The sequence below is a fragment of the Bemisia tabaci genome, chromosome 5, assembly GCF_918797505.1.
Source record: "Bemisia tabaci chromosome 5, PGI_BMITA_v3".
In the NCBI taxonomy this organism is placed as follows: domain Eukaryota; kingdom Metazoa; phylum Arthropoda; class Insecta; order Hemiptera; family Aleyrodidae; genus Bemisia; species Bemisia tabaci.
In genome coordinates this window covers 1,464,962-1,483,426 of record NC_092797.1, presented here as the reverse complement: position 1 = coordinate 1,483,426, position 18,465 = coordinate 1,464,962, and the positions used below count along the sequence as shown (strand labels likewise).

Genomic DNA, 18,465 nt, shown 5'->3' with positions numbered 1-18,465 from the left:
GCTATTTACTTTTCTCCGACTAACAAGTCACAATTTGCCGAGATTTTTTACATAACCAATGCGATAAATCGCACGCCAGTTCGACCACGCTAGGAACCCCGGACGAATCACTTTAAGCAGTTAAAAATATAACGCAGTTTGTCTGCGATCGCGAAGCGTGAAAATCGACAATCGATATTTACCCAGTTAAAGCTATGGCACAGATTCGATTATTATGACGTTCGTTGCGAACGCCCTGATAATCGATCTTTGATCTTTTTCCATCGGTTTAAATGGCAGATAAATAGATACATTGCAAATCACGCCACGCCACTGTTTCCCTGATAATACAAGGTATTTCCAAATGTGACACTCGAGGAGGCAGACTTTAGCCCCTAGATGGGTCGAACAAAGAAAGATCTCACTGGATATTCAAAAATTAAAAACACGTGGAACATAAAATGGACGTTAGTACCAAATTAGCGTATTTATAATGGTAAAAGGAGGAAGTGGTGGATATCTCACAGACAGCGGGTACTTTCCTCGGAGAAGAGCTTCTTCCTCTTGATTTTCATGGGGTATGATGGAGCATTCTCCTCGTCGGACAGGGCGGAGGGGTCTCTTCCCCCGACGAAGCTCCTTCTTTCGGGAGCTCCCGCTTTCGGCTTCTCCGTTCGCGACTGTGACGAGAGGCTCTGCAATGCGAGGGCATCAGTGACCTCCGACACTCCGGGGTCGCCAGATTCCTCCCGGGGCGGGGGTAGATGAGAGGGGGCGGGAAACGATGTGGCAGGGGTGCGGCCCGTGTCGAAGGGATGCGCCGCTGTCAAGATCGGCGACGGGAGCGACACCCGGTTCCCGAAGGAGCTCTCCTGCAGGGGACGACTTTGAGCGCCTTGAAAACTGAAAATAAATCTCACACTAATGATGCACTCTTGAAAATAACTGTATTCAGCGGGCTATTAATACTCATAGACAAAGCTGTAGACAAAACCATAGACCAAGATATAGACAAAGCCATAAACCAAGCTATAGACAAAGTGATAGACCAAGCCATACCGCCATGCTAAGGAAAAACGGTGTATGAACCTTCAGGCGTTGCCCAATTTCTTTTGATAAAACAAAGATTTCCTGGTAAGCGTATAAATATTTTTATTTACTTTTTTACATAATTTTGTGCACAGTTTCATCTAAAGCTCCTGAAAATTTCAAGGACAAATATTCATGATTTTCTTCAAAAATTAATATTTTATCGTAGGTTTGGCATCTCTCGAATGCTCATACGGCGTTCTTCCTTAGCACGGGAGTATAGACAAAGCGATAGACCAAGCGATAGAACTTTTTTTCGAGGGTACTCATAAGGGTTCACTTGGAAAGGGCTTTGAAAGCACTTAAGACGCCCTCATCTTTTCTCGATACTTTACGCATTACCACGAAGACTTTTTAATTGCCTATCCGACCCCAGCGCCGAGTTGAAGATTTCATTCTTATAATGGACCACTAGACAAGGTACGAATTTAAGCATTCTGATACAGGTCTCTTACCTAGAATTTCACGTAGAACATGATTCGCGCAACGAAAATTACTGAAACCAATTCTTGATGGAGATATTAACAAATTTATTTCACATCGGTTACAAGGAATTTGAACTGCCCGCTCCCAAGAAACTCAAAGCTCTACGCGAGTCAACCCGGCCACCACCATGTAGGGCTCAGGTTTTTCATCGTTTTTTTAAATTTTTATTGTAACATTTCCGACTGAAAATAACTCAGTTTTGAGTCGAAACGTCTCATTTTTTTTTAAAAAATTGTGTATTTTAGCCTCGTTTCCCGTTTTTCCCCCTTGTTTTTCTACTGGCTTCCTTCTTGTTGCTACTGTCGAGTCATGCACGATTGACATGCAAGGTAACACAAGATCACTTACCCAGGAGCATCTTTAAGTTTATTTTGGATTTCTCGCTCGGCTCGGAGTCGCACGCTCAATTCCTCCCTAATTTTATTGGAGCGTTGAAGTTCATCGTTCAACGCAACGTTTTTGCGGATCTGCTGATTGAGTTGGTTCTGGAGCGAATGAATTTCCTGCTTCAGACTGTTGATTTCTTGTCCAAAGTACTGATCCGTTTCTGCCAGCGTCTGGAAAAACAAAGTGCGTCATGCATCCCTGCGAGAAACGATCATGTTGGTGCCATGTTGAGAGCATGTTACCGCCAACATGATTCATTTCGGACCAATATGCTTACCATAAAATTGCGATATTTTTACATCGTTTGGTCGATAAATGCCGATTTTAAACGATCAACAAAGTGAGTTCCCATAGTGTCAGAAAGATAGGCAATACGCGGTGCCATGCAAAAATGCAACTTATTTCAAATGATTTCCAATAGATGTCAGTTAGCCGTGCGCCTTCAATCAGTAGATAGGCAACATACACAACGCTCCGATGCAGTAGCAATTAGCTTCATAGCAATACTATTACCAGGTAATAGAGAATTTGCAGGTGTCTGAAAGTTGACGAATTTCGTGTTTAAGTGACAACTACTGAGTGAACTGAACACGAGGACACCCTTATTGGTTCATGAATTGAACAATTATTGGAGAAGATATGACAAAATTATCTAATCTGCTAAAATACAAGTGTTTAATTGGTAAATGCCGCCAGATGACGTCACTAGGCGGTGCATTTTCTCACTTTTAAATCTATTGTTATACTATTTTATCAAAAAAAAAAAAATGTAAAAAATACAGTGAAATCAGCTCTTTAAGCACTTTGAGATGAAACAATAAAAAATGTGCATGCAAATTCTCCATTGCAATGTATTGCAATCTGTGCTATACTTGAGCAATGATACCATCCTGCAGACTGATTGTTAGAATTGATCAATTGTAGATTGATTGACAAAGAGAAAATAAGAGTTGGCATTGAATAGTGAAAAATGGCTGAATTCTTCGAAATGGCGACCTCTTCCAGCGCAGAGTATTTTGAAATGGAATGAATGAATTTTATTTCATAAAAGACATGTAAGACTAATAAAGACTCATGTGGACTTTTAAATTATAAAAACCATGAGTTACACATACTATGATATTTAACATTTTCATCGAACACGCATGCATTGACCGTCTGCTATAACTGGCAGCACAGAGTAGTTTTATGGAAGAAGAGCATATTAACCAAAACGTTAAATTCCTTTATTTCTTGCTCAATTTCTCTAACCCTCCACGTATAACCGTGGTCTTATTGCAGTTGGTATATATAACATATGTTACTTTTTTCGAACTGAATTAAAAAATTGTTGAAGAATCCATGCTATCCATGCATGCTTTCTCGCAACTTAACTTTTAACGGTTTCACCTCTCTTTTAAAAAATCCCGCTGAATTGTTCAGGAACAACGTATGTGTCTTTTGTTTTCATATGCAGATAAGTGTTTTTACTCATGACTTAGAAATTGTTCTTCCTAATTGCAAAATTAAGACCGAAATTATATGTACCCGCACACTCTCAGACCATTTGGCCTCATCAATCAAAGGATCAGAAGTGGAGTTTGAGATCTCACCTTCTGATGGGTGTTGATTAAAGCGTTAATTTTTTCGCGATGGTCAAAGAGCATCCGCTTGTAGTCTTCAATGGTTTCCTCAAGTCTCTCCTTTTCAACAGCGTGCTAAAATACAAGTAAAGCACAAAATAAATATTTATTTAAACTTTAAATTCATTGACCCTCTCACATAAGACATTACGGCATCTTATATAAAATAAATATAGTAATTGCAAATTTCATAAATGACTCAGCGGGGAGGTGTGAATGGTTGATTATATCGATATTTCCCCACTCGAGACTATGGTAAAGAATCGATTATTAAGGTGCGCGTTGGGAACAACCTGTTTATCGATCCTTTTCCATAGGTTTAAGTGGCAGATCAATCGATATAACTCAAAACACGCCACGCCACGCCACTGATGAGTAAAATAATAGGGAAAAAAGGAAGGAAGAAAAGAGGATAAGATGTGGAGGAAAAGAGAGGGAAGGGCACTTATTATACATAGTAATTATATTCATTTCGAACTTGACTCAAACTACGTATTAGGTGCTTTAAAATTCCGAGAATTTTCCGGAGAAAGTCCCCCCCCCACCCCCTTTGAGGTGTCTAGATCAGCTTGCCTGTGGCTTTTAGTCGAAGGCAATACAACAATAACTCGAGCCCCTTCAATTGGAAGGTAGGCAACAAACACAACACTCCGATGCAGTATGGTAATCCTCTTACCGTCTGATCGCAATAAATGACAACCCTGCCCTGTGCGTGCTCCTTGCGCAGATTTCAAGCATTTTTACAAGCGCAGATGTAAATCACTGAAATAGCATTATTAGCAGGTATTCTCCTAATGACGAACCTGATTTTTCACGCGGTTACTCATGTGAAGTTTACACCATGCACTTTGAGGGTCATTTTCAATGTTATTTCACTTTTACTCATGTTTTCTATTTCACGTGAGACTTTTTACTATATATTTTTACATAAAATCGAGGGCTAAATTCTGTGAACATACTTTAATAACAGCATTTTATAATTCACATACCTATTCTGCTTTATAAGAGAAAGCAAACCAATTTTAATTTTGCTCGCAATTTCATCCAATATAAGTTGTATACCGAGAGGTAAAATCAAGAAGCTATTTAAAATATACAACTGATCAGTTTTCCACTTGACAAAAAAATAGAGTAAGATGGGAAATTTACGACGTCGCAAATTTAAGCTTGTGTTTGCTGACGAGTTTGTAAAGTGTAGAGTGAAAAGATCTCAGAAATTTCATTATTCCTTCCGAGCAAAATTTTCGTGGATGCTGATGAGTTCTCTCTCTATTCCCTTGTGTAATTCTGGGTATAAACTCTCAATTTTAATAAACCGAGTATTTTACAAGACTGTAGACGCATACCAGGCCCGGTAGGATTAGTGCAGTCATGCAGGCTGATTATATTGAAATCGATAGACAAAGCGATGGACAAAAGAGACAAATGGAAAATATGGGGATCCTATCGGTTAAAGCGGTTGGTTGCAATGGACAAAGGAGGTAAGTCCATCAATTTTCCTCCTGGTCTACATCAACAACCCGTATCAACCATTCTGCCGTGCTAAGGAAAAACGCCATATGAACCTTCAGGCGTTGCCAAATTTGCTTTGATGAAACACGAATTTCCTGGTAAACTTGTGAATATTTTCCCCCAAAATTTTCAGACAATTTTGTACGCAATTTAATCAAAATTGTCTGAAAATTTCAAAGAAAAATGTGCATGAATGTCGTCAAAAAGGCATGTTTTATGTAGGGACACTTGGCAACCCTCGAATGTTCATACGGCGTTCTTCCTTAGCACGGCAGCATTGAGATGGCTCCATTTTCTCTGCGTCCTCTTTGGCTATCGCTTTGTCTATCATCAATTTTAATAATAAGCTCGCTGAAATTCTAGGGCTGTGGCACCTACCCAAGATGCAGGTGGTGGCATTCTAGGACTAAGCTCTCGGGAATTGGTTCCCGTTTTTCCTGTATCTTTCTCAAAGCACATACCAACAGAAGCCAATAATCAACAAATGAGATTAGATTTTTGGTACCAAATTTGAGAGAAATGTTTACAGTTACCTTAGCAGTGAGCTGGGAGATCTCCATGCCATTCTGGGCAATTTTAGCTGCGAAATCTTCAATCATGGCTGAACGTTCCTGTTCCGTATTACGATCAGTCTCCTGTTTCTCTTGCTCTGCAAAAAGAAACAATTGTCAATATGCCTTGCGATATAGCGATTGATCTGCCATTTAAACCTATAGGAAAGGATCGATAAGCAGGGTGTTCGCAACGATCACCTTAATAATCGATTCCTTACGCTGCAAACAGGGAAATATTGATAATCGATGATTCACGCCTCCCCTCTGTTTCCGTCTCCGAGGGGGGTCAAGTGTTGGAGAACACGCGACTGACATAAACGGATCCAGGCATTTTTGTACGGGAGGGGTGGGAGGGGCGTCCGGGGAGCTTTCTCCCAAAAATGTCGAAATTTTAAAGCATTTCATGTGCAGTTTGAGCCAATTCCGTTATGAATAATTACCAGGTATTAGAAGGGCCCTTTTCTTCTCTTTTCTCCGTTCCTCCCTTTTTTCTTTCTTCTCTCTTTCTTCCTCCTTTTTTTTGGGCAAACGGGAGGGGCGCCCCCCCCCCCCTTTGAACCGCCTCTGGCGACTGATGGTAATGTGATGCGGGAAGCGGAGGCAGAATACTGCCGTGCTAAGGAAAAACGCAGTGGGAGCTATCAGGCGTTGCCAAATTTCCCCTGCCAAATCACTAATTTTCAGGACAATTGTTGAATGTATGTCTACCAATTTCTCAGATAATTTTGTTGGTATGTTCATCTAATACTTTCGGGGGAGCTTTACCGCACAAGAAAATGACTTAAAAAGTTAAAAGTTAAATTGTTTACTCACTTGCACGTTTTTTTAATTATTTTTCCGCAGACGCGTTTCGGTCAGCACGGACCATTTTCGATGCTCGATCGCGACTCCACGCGATGTCGCGATCGAGCATCGAAAATGGTCCGTACTGACCGAAACGCGTCTGCGGAAAAATAATTAAAAAAACGTGCAAGTGAGTAAACAATTTAACTTTTAACTTTTTATGTTCATCTAAAACGTCTGAAAATTTCGAGAAAAAATATTCATATTTTTCCTCTAAAATAAACATTTTATCGAATGAAATTTGACAACTCTCGAATGTTCATACGGCGTTCTTCCTTAGCATGGCAGTCTAGGACCTCTTAAAAAACCATTTTAAGGGGGCGTCGGCGAGGGAAAGAAACCCCCAAGAAGGGGCAGAGCTAAAAAATCGGGGGCAAGCCAGAGTTTATTCATACGACTTGGCATAACAAGGGGCTTTTAGAGGCATAAAATGCTTAAAATGTCGTTAAGAAAATGAAGAGTCATAAAAAGTCACGAGGCTTACCTAAAAAGGCCAATTTTTCTACCATGACGGCTGATTCTTTTTCGTATTTTTCGATGAGAATTTTTCTCTCGGTTTCTAATGCACAAATAGTAGCGTCTCTCTCAGTCTCTAACTTACTCCTTTCAACTTGGTACATCTAGGACCATAAAAGAAAGGAAATACGTGAGAAAATTAAACATAAAATATTCTATTAAATATGAAAGATTTGAGCTGTACAAGATGTTCTATGGAGCTATAGGGGTGGTTTCACGATGTCTGGAATAGTTTTGTTGCCATGACAGACAAAAAATTCCTCGGTCATATTTTTAGGAGAAATGATAATCACTCGACTTTTTTCGCAATAATCGTCAAAGGGTTGCGTATTTTAACGCTTTCTAATGATTCATTACTCTACTCAGACTCAGACTGGCCATGAGGCTAATCTGCCATTGGCAAGTACGCCCCCTTGGCGCGCCGAAAACGCGCCCCTCTCACAGATAAATAGCAAAATTAGAAGAGAAAAAAAAATTACGACCGAGAATATTTTTGGAAAACTTAAATGAACGGAAGAAGAGAGGGTTAGGAGCAAGGAAACATGCTTTTACGCATGATAGTGGTAAGCAGGGGTGCAAGAACTACTTTCTGAAGCGTAAACACTTTTTTGTGAAATTTTCACCTTTTTGTTGACATACGGGCGCTTTATCATCCCCCTCCTTTATTCGCTATGTGTAACTCCCTTAGAAGCTATGGTTGGTTCAATTTTTAGACATACGCACCCTTTGTAGGCCTCTTGAGAGACCTTTAAACATATTTCTTCCTTTTCAAAGTGACTATTGATTTGGAAATCTTCGGGCAAACGCGATAAAACTATTAGCGCAAGATGGATGTCAACATTGCATGTGAAAAATTTAAGACGAGATGACGTGAGTCGTGAGCTCGCAATACTCTGCTCTATACTACTAGTTTTAAGCACCATTACGAATAAGACAAACACAATATGGAAATAAAGCGAGGGAAAGGATGCGCGTTCACGACGGCGCAGAGATACAACTATTCGTACTCGATGGATGTCCGTGTTGCGTCTGAAAAATTGAAGGCGCGATGACGCGAAGCGTGAGCTCTCAATGCTCTGCCATATGCTGTCAATGAGGTGTCGCTCAGATTCGGGAAGACAGTTGAAAAAGAGGCACAAATACGTCTTTCCTGTCTTCGACTGTGTTGATACTCGTTCGTTCTTCTTTTTTTAGGTTCTTGTCTGATTCTTTTCTAAGGATGGATCTGCAGACCCACGTCTTAAGCTAGTGTAAACCGCAGCACTGGTTCGGTTCTTTTGGAGATAATGGCGCTTTAATGCGTCTAGTGGCTTTAATTTGTTATGTTTTCTCTAATTTCAGAAGTCTGTCCGTTATTTCAATACGTTCAATTTCGAAATTTTTACTCCGTACGATTAATAATAACTTTGAACCTGAAAATAGCGTAAACTTGTGCGGCTTTGCCAACATTTTCTGAACAGCTCTCTACGTAGGGCATGCCCTACCAGGAAATAATACATTAAGTCCCTTTAACAAGTCAAGGGTCTACGCCCTCCTCAAATGCGAGCCAGTCCGACCCTGGCTCTACTTCTCAATTAATATTATGTAAATTCCGAAAATGTGCTGTCTGTTACGCGGTAAAAAGTCAGCGTAACAGACAGCACATTTTCGGCCATTTATACATTAAACTTGAAAAGTAGAGCGATAAATCTTTGAAAAGCGTTATAACACGTAACCCTGTGCAGATGAATACAAAACAATTCGAAAGATTAACATTACTATTAAAAATATGACCGAAAAATGTGCTGTCTGTTACGGCGACAAAACTATTCCAATTATCGTGAAACCACACCCAAAAAGCTAGCAGAAATTGTTTGAATGAGTCCAAAATTGGATAATTTTTCTTTCTTTAATTATTTTTGGATGTCCAAGAAGTACTCGTATATCACGCATTTAAAAATTCTTTTGTTGGAATTAAAATCTGGGAAAATGAGAGGAAAATAAACATCTAAAATAATTTTCAGGATTCATGCAAAACCGCAGCAGGTGAACGATTTATACTGCGTCATTGTTCACATTCGCAGAGTGGATTCCTACCGCACGATATATTTTTATATAGTGAGTTCGTACATTATTTTGCGCAATGTATTTAACAAAGAAAAGTAAGGATTTATTTTAGCATTATTCGGAAGAACATAACTCTAAAAATTTTAATTGAACAATTAGCACGAGCACCATGAGAAAATAAAAATAATGTAGTTGATTTGCGGGAAGGGCCGGATGCTGGAGTTTTGGACTATTTTGAGAGAAAGACTTAATACTTTTCAAAAATAAAAAAATCATTCTTTCAACACGATTATAGAGGAAATAATGGTATTTCAGAACCAATAAAAGCTCGAAACTCAAAAATTATTCAAATATTGTCAGACTTATCCAACACCTACAAACCCTTATAGTTTTAAAAGGAATGAAGAAGGACAAATCGTGGAGGCAAGAGACTGCTAAATGAGTAATTTTTAGAGAGTGTCTGTCGTACTAAAATGAGCAAAACTTAGTTTTCAACATTTGTCGCTTTTCAATAGCATTCACCTACCTCATTTTCAAATTAATAAGGTAAATGATTGGGATTACATTTTGCAAGAAGAAACCACTATCTCTGTCTCTCCCATAAAAGCGCTTATCTGCAAATGGAAAACAATGTCATGTGTGTTGTTCCATAAATGGGCCAAAATTAAAGGTTCCCTATTGCAAAATGTAATCCATTTGTACCTCATTTCGTAATTAGGAACTACTATTTCTAACTCATCCGTAAAAGCTCGCGTACCTGCATAGGTGAATGAATGGCACATAGTTTATTCCTTAAACGAGTCAGGAATAGTAGTTTCTTATGCAAAATGAAGTCCATTTGACGAACGATAACGATGACGATTGGCCGCGCAACGCGCAACTCTGTGGTGTTGGTAACGCCTGGGAATGCAACTATTACCGCTCACCGGTCGTGCGTGTTACGGTTGAAGCAAGTGAAGGCGCTTTATATTCCTGATGGTCACAGCACAGCTTAAAGTATAAGCAGTTAGACATATTATGCTTGGGAAACATGCCGCATGCTGTTGGCATTGGCGATTCCTCCGAGAGACCGATCAAATCCAACAAAAAGAAACCAAGTTTTTTTCTTCTTTTTTTACAAAACAGTTTTTTTATGTTGTTTTAAGTTTTTCGTAGATTTTAGGAGCCATGTTACTTCATAGAAGAGGAACCACTCAGGAATTGCATATTGTAACTACAAAAGAATCACTATGCTTTGGTTCTCATGACTGTAATAATTCCATTAAGAGGGAATCTAAGAGGGAACCAAGTGTGCACTGTGCACTTATACAAGCAGTGCCTTTCTTTGAATTAATTTACCGCTTTTTCATTCAGCGGCAGAGAACTAGGTTATTTTCAATTTGAAAAAAAGGAAAAATGTTGAAATTTTTTTAAAAAAATTGACTACTCGGCCTGATGTGCACAACCAAAGATCCAGTAGTTACCTAAGATTATTACTACTTTAAAACGTAAATCTTGTTTATGATCTACGACAAGTGAACTCTTCACTTTTAAGAAACAGTACCAACCAAAACAACAATAAGGATAAAAACTTTTCGTTACTATTGTTTTAAAAAAATGATATATGAGCGAATATAAATGGAACGGCACAATTACTAGACATGACTTTTTTTCACTTCAGTAAACCGCAACACTACTTCAGTGTTACTTTTTTACTTGACACACAATTACTAAGATGATTATGAAACAAAGACTTTATGAAGATGAAGATAGAGGATTGCCTCAAATAGTTAATGACGAAGTAATACTAGAGATTTCAATATAGTAGACGTAATAATGAAAATATTACCAGTTCCTTTGTCTCCAGAGTTTTTTTCAGATCGTGTGCATTAACTGGAAAAGAAAAATGATGTCATCAGAATTTGAAACATACTAAGGACAATAATTGGTTGTATTTATGCTAAAAAGATGTGCATAGTGAACCAGTCCAACATACAACCTTTTCAAACATCGAATTTGGCCAGTCATTCTGGATGAAATGTAAAGGGTGGAGGGGGCGGATCCAGCAATTTGGCAACACCGGATTCCCACCATTTAAACCTATAGAAATGTATCGATTTTTGGAGGGGCCAGGTGCTCCGACAAGCATCGATTATTTAGCATAGGTTCAAATGGAGGGAATCCGGTGGGTGGAGGGGGCCGTTTGAGGGGTGTTTGTGCAGGGTTGTCAAATATATTAAATTGGTGCCAATTTCCACCATTCTGCATTATTTGTGCAAATGCCATCCAACGAGAGAACCGGTACCTACAATCGTCCAGCGGCGCGGCGGGCTTTTGCGATTTATCGATTGATCTGCCATTTAAACCTATAGAAAAGGATCGATAAACAGGGTGTTCACAACGAACACCTTGATAATGGATTTTTTACCACGGCTTCAAATGTGGACATATCGATAATTGATCATTCACGCCTCGCCACTGCAATCGGCCTCTAGTAAAAAATTGAAATTTGCAAATAAATTTGCCAACATCTGATGTCACGTGGTTTTTTTTTTGAGAAACATTGCCAATTTGAAACTGATTAATGAGGAAACAGCAAATAAATATTCTTACTCGAGTCTTGAGTTAATTCATTGATGTGCTCTAGTTGGGTGAGGATCAGTGCCTGGCTTTGCTCATTCCGTTCTTTCCAATCATTTTCTCTCTGCTCAAATGTTCGAATTTCATCTTCCAAACGGCCAATTTTCACTTCGCACTCTTTGAGCTGTTGCCATCTTAGTTCAGCTGTCTAAATTGGGCAATTTAATAAAAAAAAAAAAATGAATTGTGTTTTCGTGAGTATTTAAGTAAATACTTCATAAATGTGAGAATATATTGATTTTGAAACTAGCAAACTTCTAATCTTGATTATCAAAATTATAATTGACAAAATTATGAGGCTCCTTGAGCATAAAACCGTCTTGAGGAAGTAGGACCTACAGGTTGAAAATATTTTAGTAGAATCACTTTTGTCAAGTTATGTCAAAAATCAGGAGGTGAATTTTTAAAAGAAATACGTTCTCTGGTATCTGATTAATAAATCGAATCAGTTTTATACGGAGTCGTACAGATAACGCAGGTGAATTAATATATGTTTACCTATACCACTTCACCGAGAAAAACATCGATATTGATAAGGATAGCTATTTTGGCCAGTAAATTCGAAGTGCTTCAAAACAGCCTCTACGTAAATAATTTATATTTACATTTGGATGTATATATGCGAAATTGAACATGTGGAAGTGGAAAGATGCGTCGTGATTATCCTTTTAGTGCTTTTTTACTTTGATTATGTCATTTTTTATGATGTGGTTGGTTGGTCGGTAGATACGTTTATTTAAACGTGCTTTTAACATCTAGGTCATTAACACACTAGAGGAGAGATCAAAATACTCAATAACATACATATTCAAAGGAAAAACTGCAGCAGTGAACTAGCTTTAAAATATCGATGATTACCTGCCTACCTATATACTGATGGGCACATAATTTTTATGATAAAGAACACAACACTTTATTACCTCGAAATACTGACGGAAATACTCTTGTGATTCCAATAAATCAGTGGACAATTCTGGCGGTGAATCCATCTTTGAGTAAAACTTGAGTAAAATTAAATTCGCAAATATAAGTAGAGAAAAAATCTGAAGCGACTTGACAACACAGACTGAACATAATAGTTCCCGCCAAAGGAAGGTTCAAATCTCCGATCACAGCTGTTATGTAATTTTACGCGTGCTCGCCAGAGCAAGTTGAAGCAGCACTTGTCAGTTTTTGAACCCGTTCAAGCAAAAACTGAGAGTCGAGGGTAAACAAACGAAGTACTTGAAACTAAAATTTAGCTAAATTCGTTTGTTAGCCCCTAGAACTACGTCGTTAGAGCTAATTCTCTCGGGTCGCGGCATTTTAGCACTAAGTTTCGCGCGGTGTGCCCTTGAAGTGTGTTCTGTGTTCTCTCCGAAATCGTGGAAGCCTTAGAGCTCTCCTCTGCCCATCACTTCTGCTGAAAGGTAAGTTTCAAACAGCGTTCTCGAATAAGTCTGCGTTGTCTTTATTTTAGAATTCTGGTCGTTTATGCCGAAAGAGTGGTTCAATCTCGCACCTAATATCCAGTTGTTTACCTTGCTAAGCTACTGGGCTAACGGTTGCCTCTCATGTACGCAGGACTTGCATGCATTCTTTTGTCCTCGGATTGGTTTTCAAAACTTAGGGCAAACAAAGCTTTATTGATGTTTGATTCCCTTTGAAAACATCCTCTCCAGGCATTTCTGATCCCTGAATTCCCTATTGGTAGATACTGCATCCCTTATTTTTCTTTTGATGCTTGCAAGGAACCAAGTTAACAGCTCTGCACATGCACTAAACCACACCGCCCAATTGGTTGAAGACTCAATCGAGTCATCAGCTTGCTTCTCTGTAACCATGTTTTTAGAGTTCATATTACCTTGACATGTAACTCGACCTGTCAGTAAATTAATTTCAGCCAAACTGCTCAAACCTGCAGATTTGCCTGAAGTCATTACTATTTTCCGCCCATCTTACTTCGCCGCACCCTGCATTTTCGATGAAACATTATTAATGTAATCCCATTGCTTTAGATCTTTTTCTGGAATTGTTGATGGTAGAAATATGTAAGAGATGAACAGGTATGGATGTAGAGGTGACTTGTCTTTGCTTGAGACATCTGACACATACGTCATGCGCCTGTATGGAAATCATGCGTAGGTACCGTACATGTAATCCCACACATGGACCACATGGACTGAGTTCATCAGAAAGAAACCACCCCCCCCATTAACTTGGAACTGAGAAAAAGAGGTTTGAAGTTTTATTCCTGCATAAGGCGCAGTGTAGAAAATAAACTTTAACCCCTCTCTTCACAAACTAACTTCTGTTTCTCGACTTTCAGTTCTCAGGAGAAAATATACTGTTAGTGAATCTCGAATACATTCTTAACTCAATATTTTCGAAAATGTGGGTTGGTTCCTTTCTGATAAACTGGTTCCATATAGAGGAGGTTCGTTCATCACAACTCTAGTTTTTGCGCATGAAGCTGTCTGGCAACTGCTACATCGATAACTACCTGTTTGAGTTACTTACCTGTTGTTTGCTGCCATGTTACAGAAGAGAGTTGTAAGTGCATTTCTGTATGAGCCACAGTTAGCACACTCTTGTGTGTCTCAAGGCTCATCCCAAACTCCTCGAACGCCTCTCTTTTATAACATGGCAGCATGGCTTACTGCTCCATTACCCTCAGTCCTCTCTGAACCACCAGCCTGGATCATAGAGCCAGCTTTACAGCCACTTCACCTTAGGAGGGCAAAAATAGGAATTTTGCACACATCTTTGCACCCATAAGTGTAATGTCTGAAGTAAGTAGTAGGTACATGGATGAAGTCTCCAACTGCCAGGCAGAGGCTTTCAAGATCTTTATCTACCAAGCTCAGAAGTCTGTAGCACCAATCTATCATTCGATCGTGTAGGGAAATCATTCACTGAGCAAGGTTCGTGCCTGTTTAACCTGCATATTAGTTGTGGTTACTGGAAAGTCTCTCAGATTATGGAAGTATATTTTGACAATCAGATTGTGGCAATCCCATCACTCTGCAAAACCTATCGCACTGCACAACCTTAGGCCAATCTTGACAGAGAAAAATGCACTAAGAGTGACCAAATCCTAATCGAAGTGTAGCATTTTCTTAACTCCGATTCTGATGTACTTAGTCAGTTCTAAATTAATTCTTGTGGTTACAACGATTCAGAAAAGCAATGTTTCAAGAACATTGCAAAGATATTGCCAAGGTACAGCGGAATCATTTTGTTGCTGCATGTAGAACAGCAGCGTGTCGCCGTAGGTTGACGAAGCAATATTGCCACATGCTGTTTTTGCACCGGTCTGCAACATTTTTGGACAGTGGCAGAGCAACATTGAATTGTATTTTTGGCAAAATACATTGAATACTCTGAAACATTACTTTTTACCTGTACATACGTTCTGGAACTGCATCTTGAGCATGTGTTGGAGACTTTTCACGCAGAAACATTGTTAGAAATATTGTTAGCATTAGTTATAACTTAGGAGTGCAAAATTTGCCCAATCCTGTGATCAGCGGATCGTGTGACAAGTGAGGAAATTTTCATACGAAACAACACCAAAAAAAATTTCCTGAAAAAATTCCGACGCTTTATCAATCTTTTCGATTTTTCGAAAAACGTTTCGATGAAATATTCAAAGGTGAAGAGCCGAAAATCAAATAAAAAAATAATAATAAATGAAATTAAATCTATATACACTAAATAAATAAATTGGAAAGTGAGGTCAGTTTAAGGACCTGAGTGAGGAAAAAAGTCTCGAGTCGCGTGAAACGCTTGGCCAAAAGACAATTTTCGCACCCCTGTAATAATGGTGTCTCTACTCCCATTTACCCACAGAAAGTATTAATAATCCCATTGGCAAGATTTAACTTTTATCTGTAGTATGATGATATAAGCTCTGCTATTTTTTTTTTTTTTTTACGATTATTGCCCAAACGCGTTGCGGCTACCATTGTTCATCGCTTAATATTGCAATCGGGTGGGAAAATGAGTAAAGTTGCTTGAGTATTGCCGGAAGTAACAATGCCGCTGGCCGCTGGTAAGATTTTTCTATCTTTCTTGTCGAGGAGAAAGGTAGGATATTAGTTCGAGTACAAAATAATCCAGTATCATTCGGTCACTGTGGCATGGCATGTTACGGGTTGATCGCTGGATCACACAGAGAAAAATCGCCTGACAAGCGTATTATTTTAATATCGCTGGTGCAGTGAGTGTTGCTTCCCCGATTTTTACGGGCGTTAAGAGCGCATTACACCGAAAGACGTATCCGTAAAACGTCTCATAGACGGGCGGGGAGGCAAACGCAAATATAGGAAGTTAACGGCTCTTACATCAAATTAATGATGGGATAATTGGACCGCGTTTAGCAGAAAGGAACCAAGCCACATCAACTATTGCCAAACTAAACTGGACAATTTAGTTTTTTACAAGAGAACGTTTGTGCGGATTTCTTTAAAAATGTTAAGGAATTTGCTGCGCACAATGCAGACAATTCACTGAAATTTGCCCAAAAATCCGCACTACCCTTTTCATGTAAAAAATTAAATTGTCCAATCAAATTTGGCAACAGGTGATGTGGTTTGGTTCCTTTCTGCTCAACGCGGTCTAATTATTTCATAGTCACGGAGGAGACTGTTTCTCAAAGTCTGCAGTTCATCCTGTTGATGGCATTCAGCATTTTCGAACGCTTTTTGGAATCTATCGATTTTCGCCGAAAGCACTCTTTTTTTCTCCCCAGAAAATTGTCTCATTAGTGTCATTGCTTTACATAAGCTCGAGCACGTAAGATGCATATATTGGTGTATGACGAGAACTGAGGAAGATGTGACAAGAGTCACATCCGAAAACATTACCGTTCTCACCAATGGACCTACTATCGGGGTGTCAACAAGTCCGGAAATAGTACTGGTTTTTTAAGGGCGATCCGGAAGTACTGAAAAAGTACGGAAATTCCGTAAGAAGCTCCAGAATTTCTTTTTATTTTTTTGTCAGTTTTGTCGCAATTTGAGCGAGAAATTCAATTTTTTCGAATTTCGTCTAATAAGAGAACTGAAAAAGTACTGAATTTTTCTGTTGAGGAGGTCAGGTACTGAATTTCTTGGAAATGTACTGAAAAAGTACTGATTTTTGGTCAGCCTGTTTTAGTAGACACCCTGACTATTGATCGATTCCCGATCTTTCCTTTCCCCACTTCTAATTTAAGCCAATTTTCAATGAAGAATCATTATTTTTGGCTCATTTCAAACATGCAATATAAGCCTTCAGGCGTTGCCGAGTTTCCCTCGACCACTTAACAACTTTCGGGAAAATATGTTAATGCTTTTCTTCTGACTTTTCAGAGAAGCTCCTTCTTAGATCCAAAATATCTGAAAATCGCAAGGAAAAGTATCCTTACCTTTCTTCAGAAACACCTACTTTGAGAGAGGAAATTTGGCAACATTCAGATGCTCATGCGGCGTTTTTCCTTAGCATTGCAGTGTGCGCCATAAGTTTCTCCATGAAGATAAGTGGTTTTTAGATGAGCCAGGAACGCGAGTTGGTATTGCAAAATTGAGTCTCATTTCAGGGTTGAAATGACCTCTTTCCATGCCAAAAATTAAAATGAAAGGATTTATATCGATTCTCTTTAACGTAACATTATCAGCGTTTATATCCTGCAAGCATCCGTGAGACTGAGATGCTTGGCAGTGGAGGTTCCAAAACGTTACGCTCAGGTAGACCGCCGGAAAAACATTCGAAAGTTTCCAAATTTCTTTCGATAAAATGCATATTTTCAAGGGAAGTTATCATGAATATTTGTCCTCGAAATTTTCAGACTCTCCGGGTGAAATTATGGAGGAAATACTTTGAAAACTCGGAAGAGCAATATCGATACATTTTTGTGAAACTTGGTGATTTATCGAAGGAAATCTAGCAACGGCTGCTGGCTCATACGCCGTTGTTCCTTGGCACGGGAGTATTGGCCTCCGCTTGGCGCGAAGCGCGCAACACTTAAATTGGATTGCATTTTGCAAAAAGGAACCACTAGCATTGCAATGCTGCTAAGATTGTGCAACTTCATCTTTTGCAATAAAATTGCGGAAATCGTGAAAAACTATGAAATTTAGATGGTAATTTGTGCCTTAAATTTACAGTTTTTAGCGAGTAAAATAGAAACTATTAATGGATAATCGGGTTTTTCCTCCGAGACAAAAGAAGTGGCACAATCTTAGCAACATTGCAATGCTAGTGGTTCCTTTTTGCAAAATGAAATCCAATTCCTCTCACGATCTTATTTATTATTACACGAGAATTTTTTTGGTATCAAATTAGAGGTCAGACAATTCTACGGCTCCGTTAGAATAGGCAACATATTCATTTTCTCGCCCGTCAAAAAGTTATTTGACCCTGAAATTTCCCAAAATTTGAAAAATGTTAGTCCTAATTTCAAAGCCCAACTTAGAAAAATAAAATAAGTCCAATAGAAAAATTGATGAGAAATAAAATTGTTCTCCTGGAAATTACCTTTCATCCAAAAAAAAAAGTTGATCAAAATCGGATCAGTAGCAACCGAGGGACAGCGCTTAGAAAAAACCCAAAACGGTGAACTTTAACGGCCGCCATCTTGCTCCAGTCGCGGGTCTCAGAGTGTTGCCCCTTCCAGAATTACTCCCGAGGGTACCATCAATGAGCCCTGAAAGCGGAATATTCCAATCAAAAAGTGCAAGGTTTTTGCCATTTTTGGGTCTTAGTCAACGGACTATGTACCGAGCTACATCTAACGAAAGGAGGTAAAGAGAGTGAATTTTTGGAAGTGACCATACCAGTCGACTACATAT

General features: G+C 39.0%; 2 protein-coding genes across 2 annotated transcripts in view; one reads left to right on the top strand and one right to left on the bottom strand.

Moving 5' to 3' along the window:
• Nucleotides 1-436: 436 nt before the first annotated feature.
• Nucleotides 437-12,700, bottom strand: LOC109035530 (uncharacterized). Its single transcript, XM_019049183.2, has 8 exons — nt 12,574-12,700; nt 11,627-11,801; nt 10,863-10,906; nt 6,957-7,092; nt 5,609-5,724; nt 3,534-3,638; nt 1,903-2,111; nt 437-882 (listed from the first exon to the last, which is right to left on the bottom strand). Exons 1-8 carry the CDS (start codon nt 12,640-12,642, stop codon nt 501-503), a joined length of 1,236 nt encoding a protein of 411 aa, XP_018904728.2. The 5' UTR covers nt 12,643-12,700; the 3' UTR covers nt 437-500.
• Nucleotides 12,701-12,855: 155 nt separating this feature from the next.
• Nucleotides 12,856-18,465, top strand: part of mrj (DnaJ heat shock protein family (Hsp40) member B6 mrj) — a 129,517-nt gene continuing 123,907 nt past the window's right edge. The window contains exon 1 of the mRNA XM_072301071.1: nt 12,856-13,062. The gene's annotated coding sequence lies outside the window, so the exon portion shown is untranslated. The remainder of the gene's footprint in view (nt 13,063-18,465) is intronic.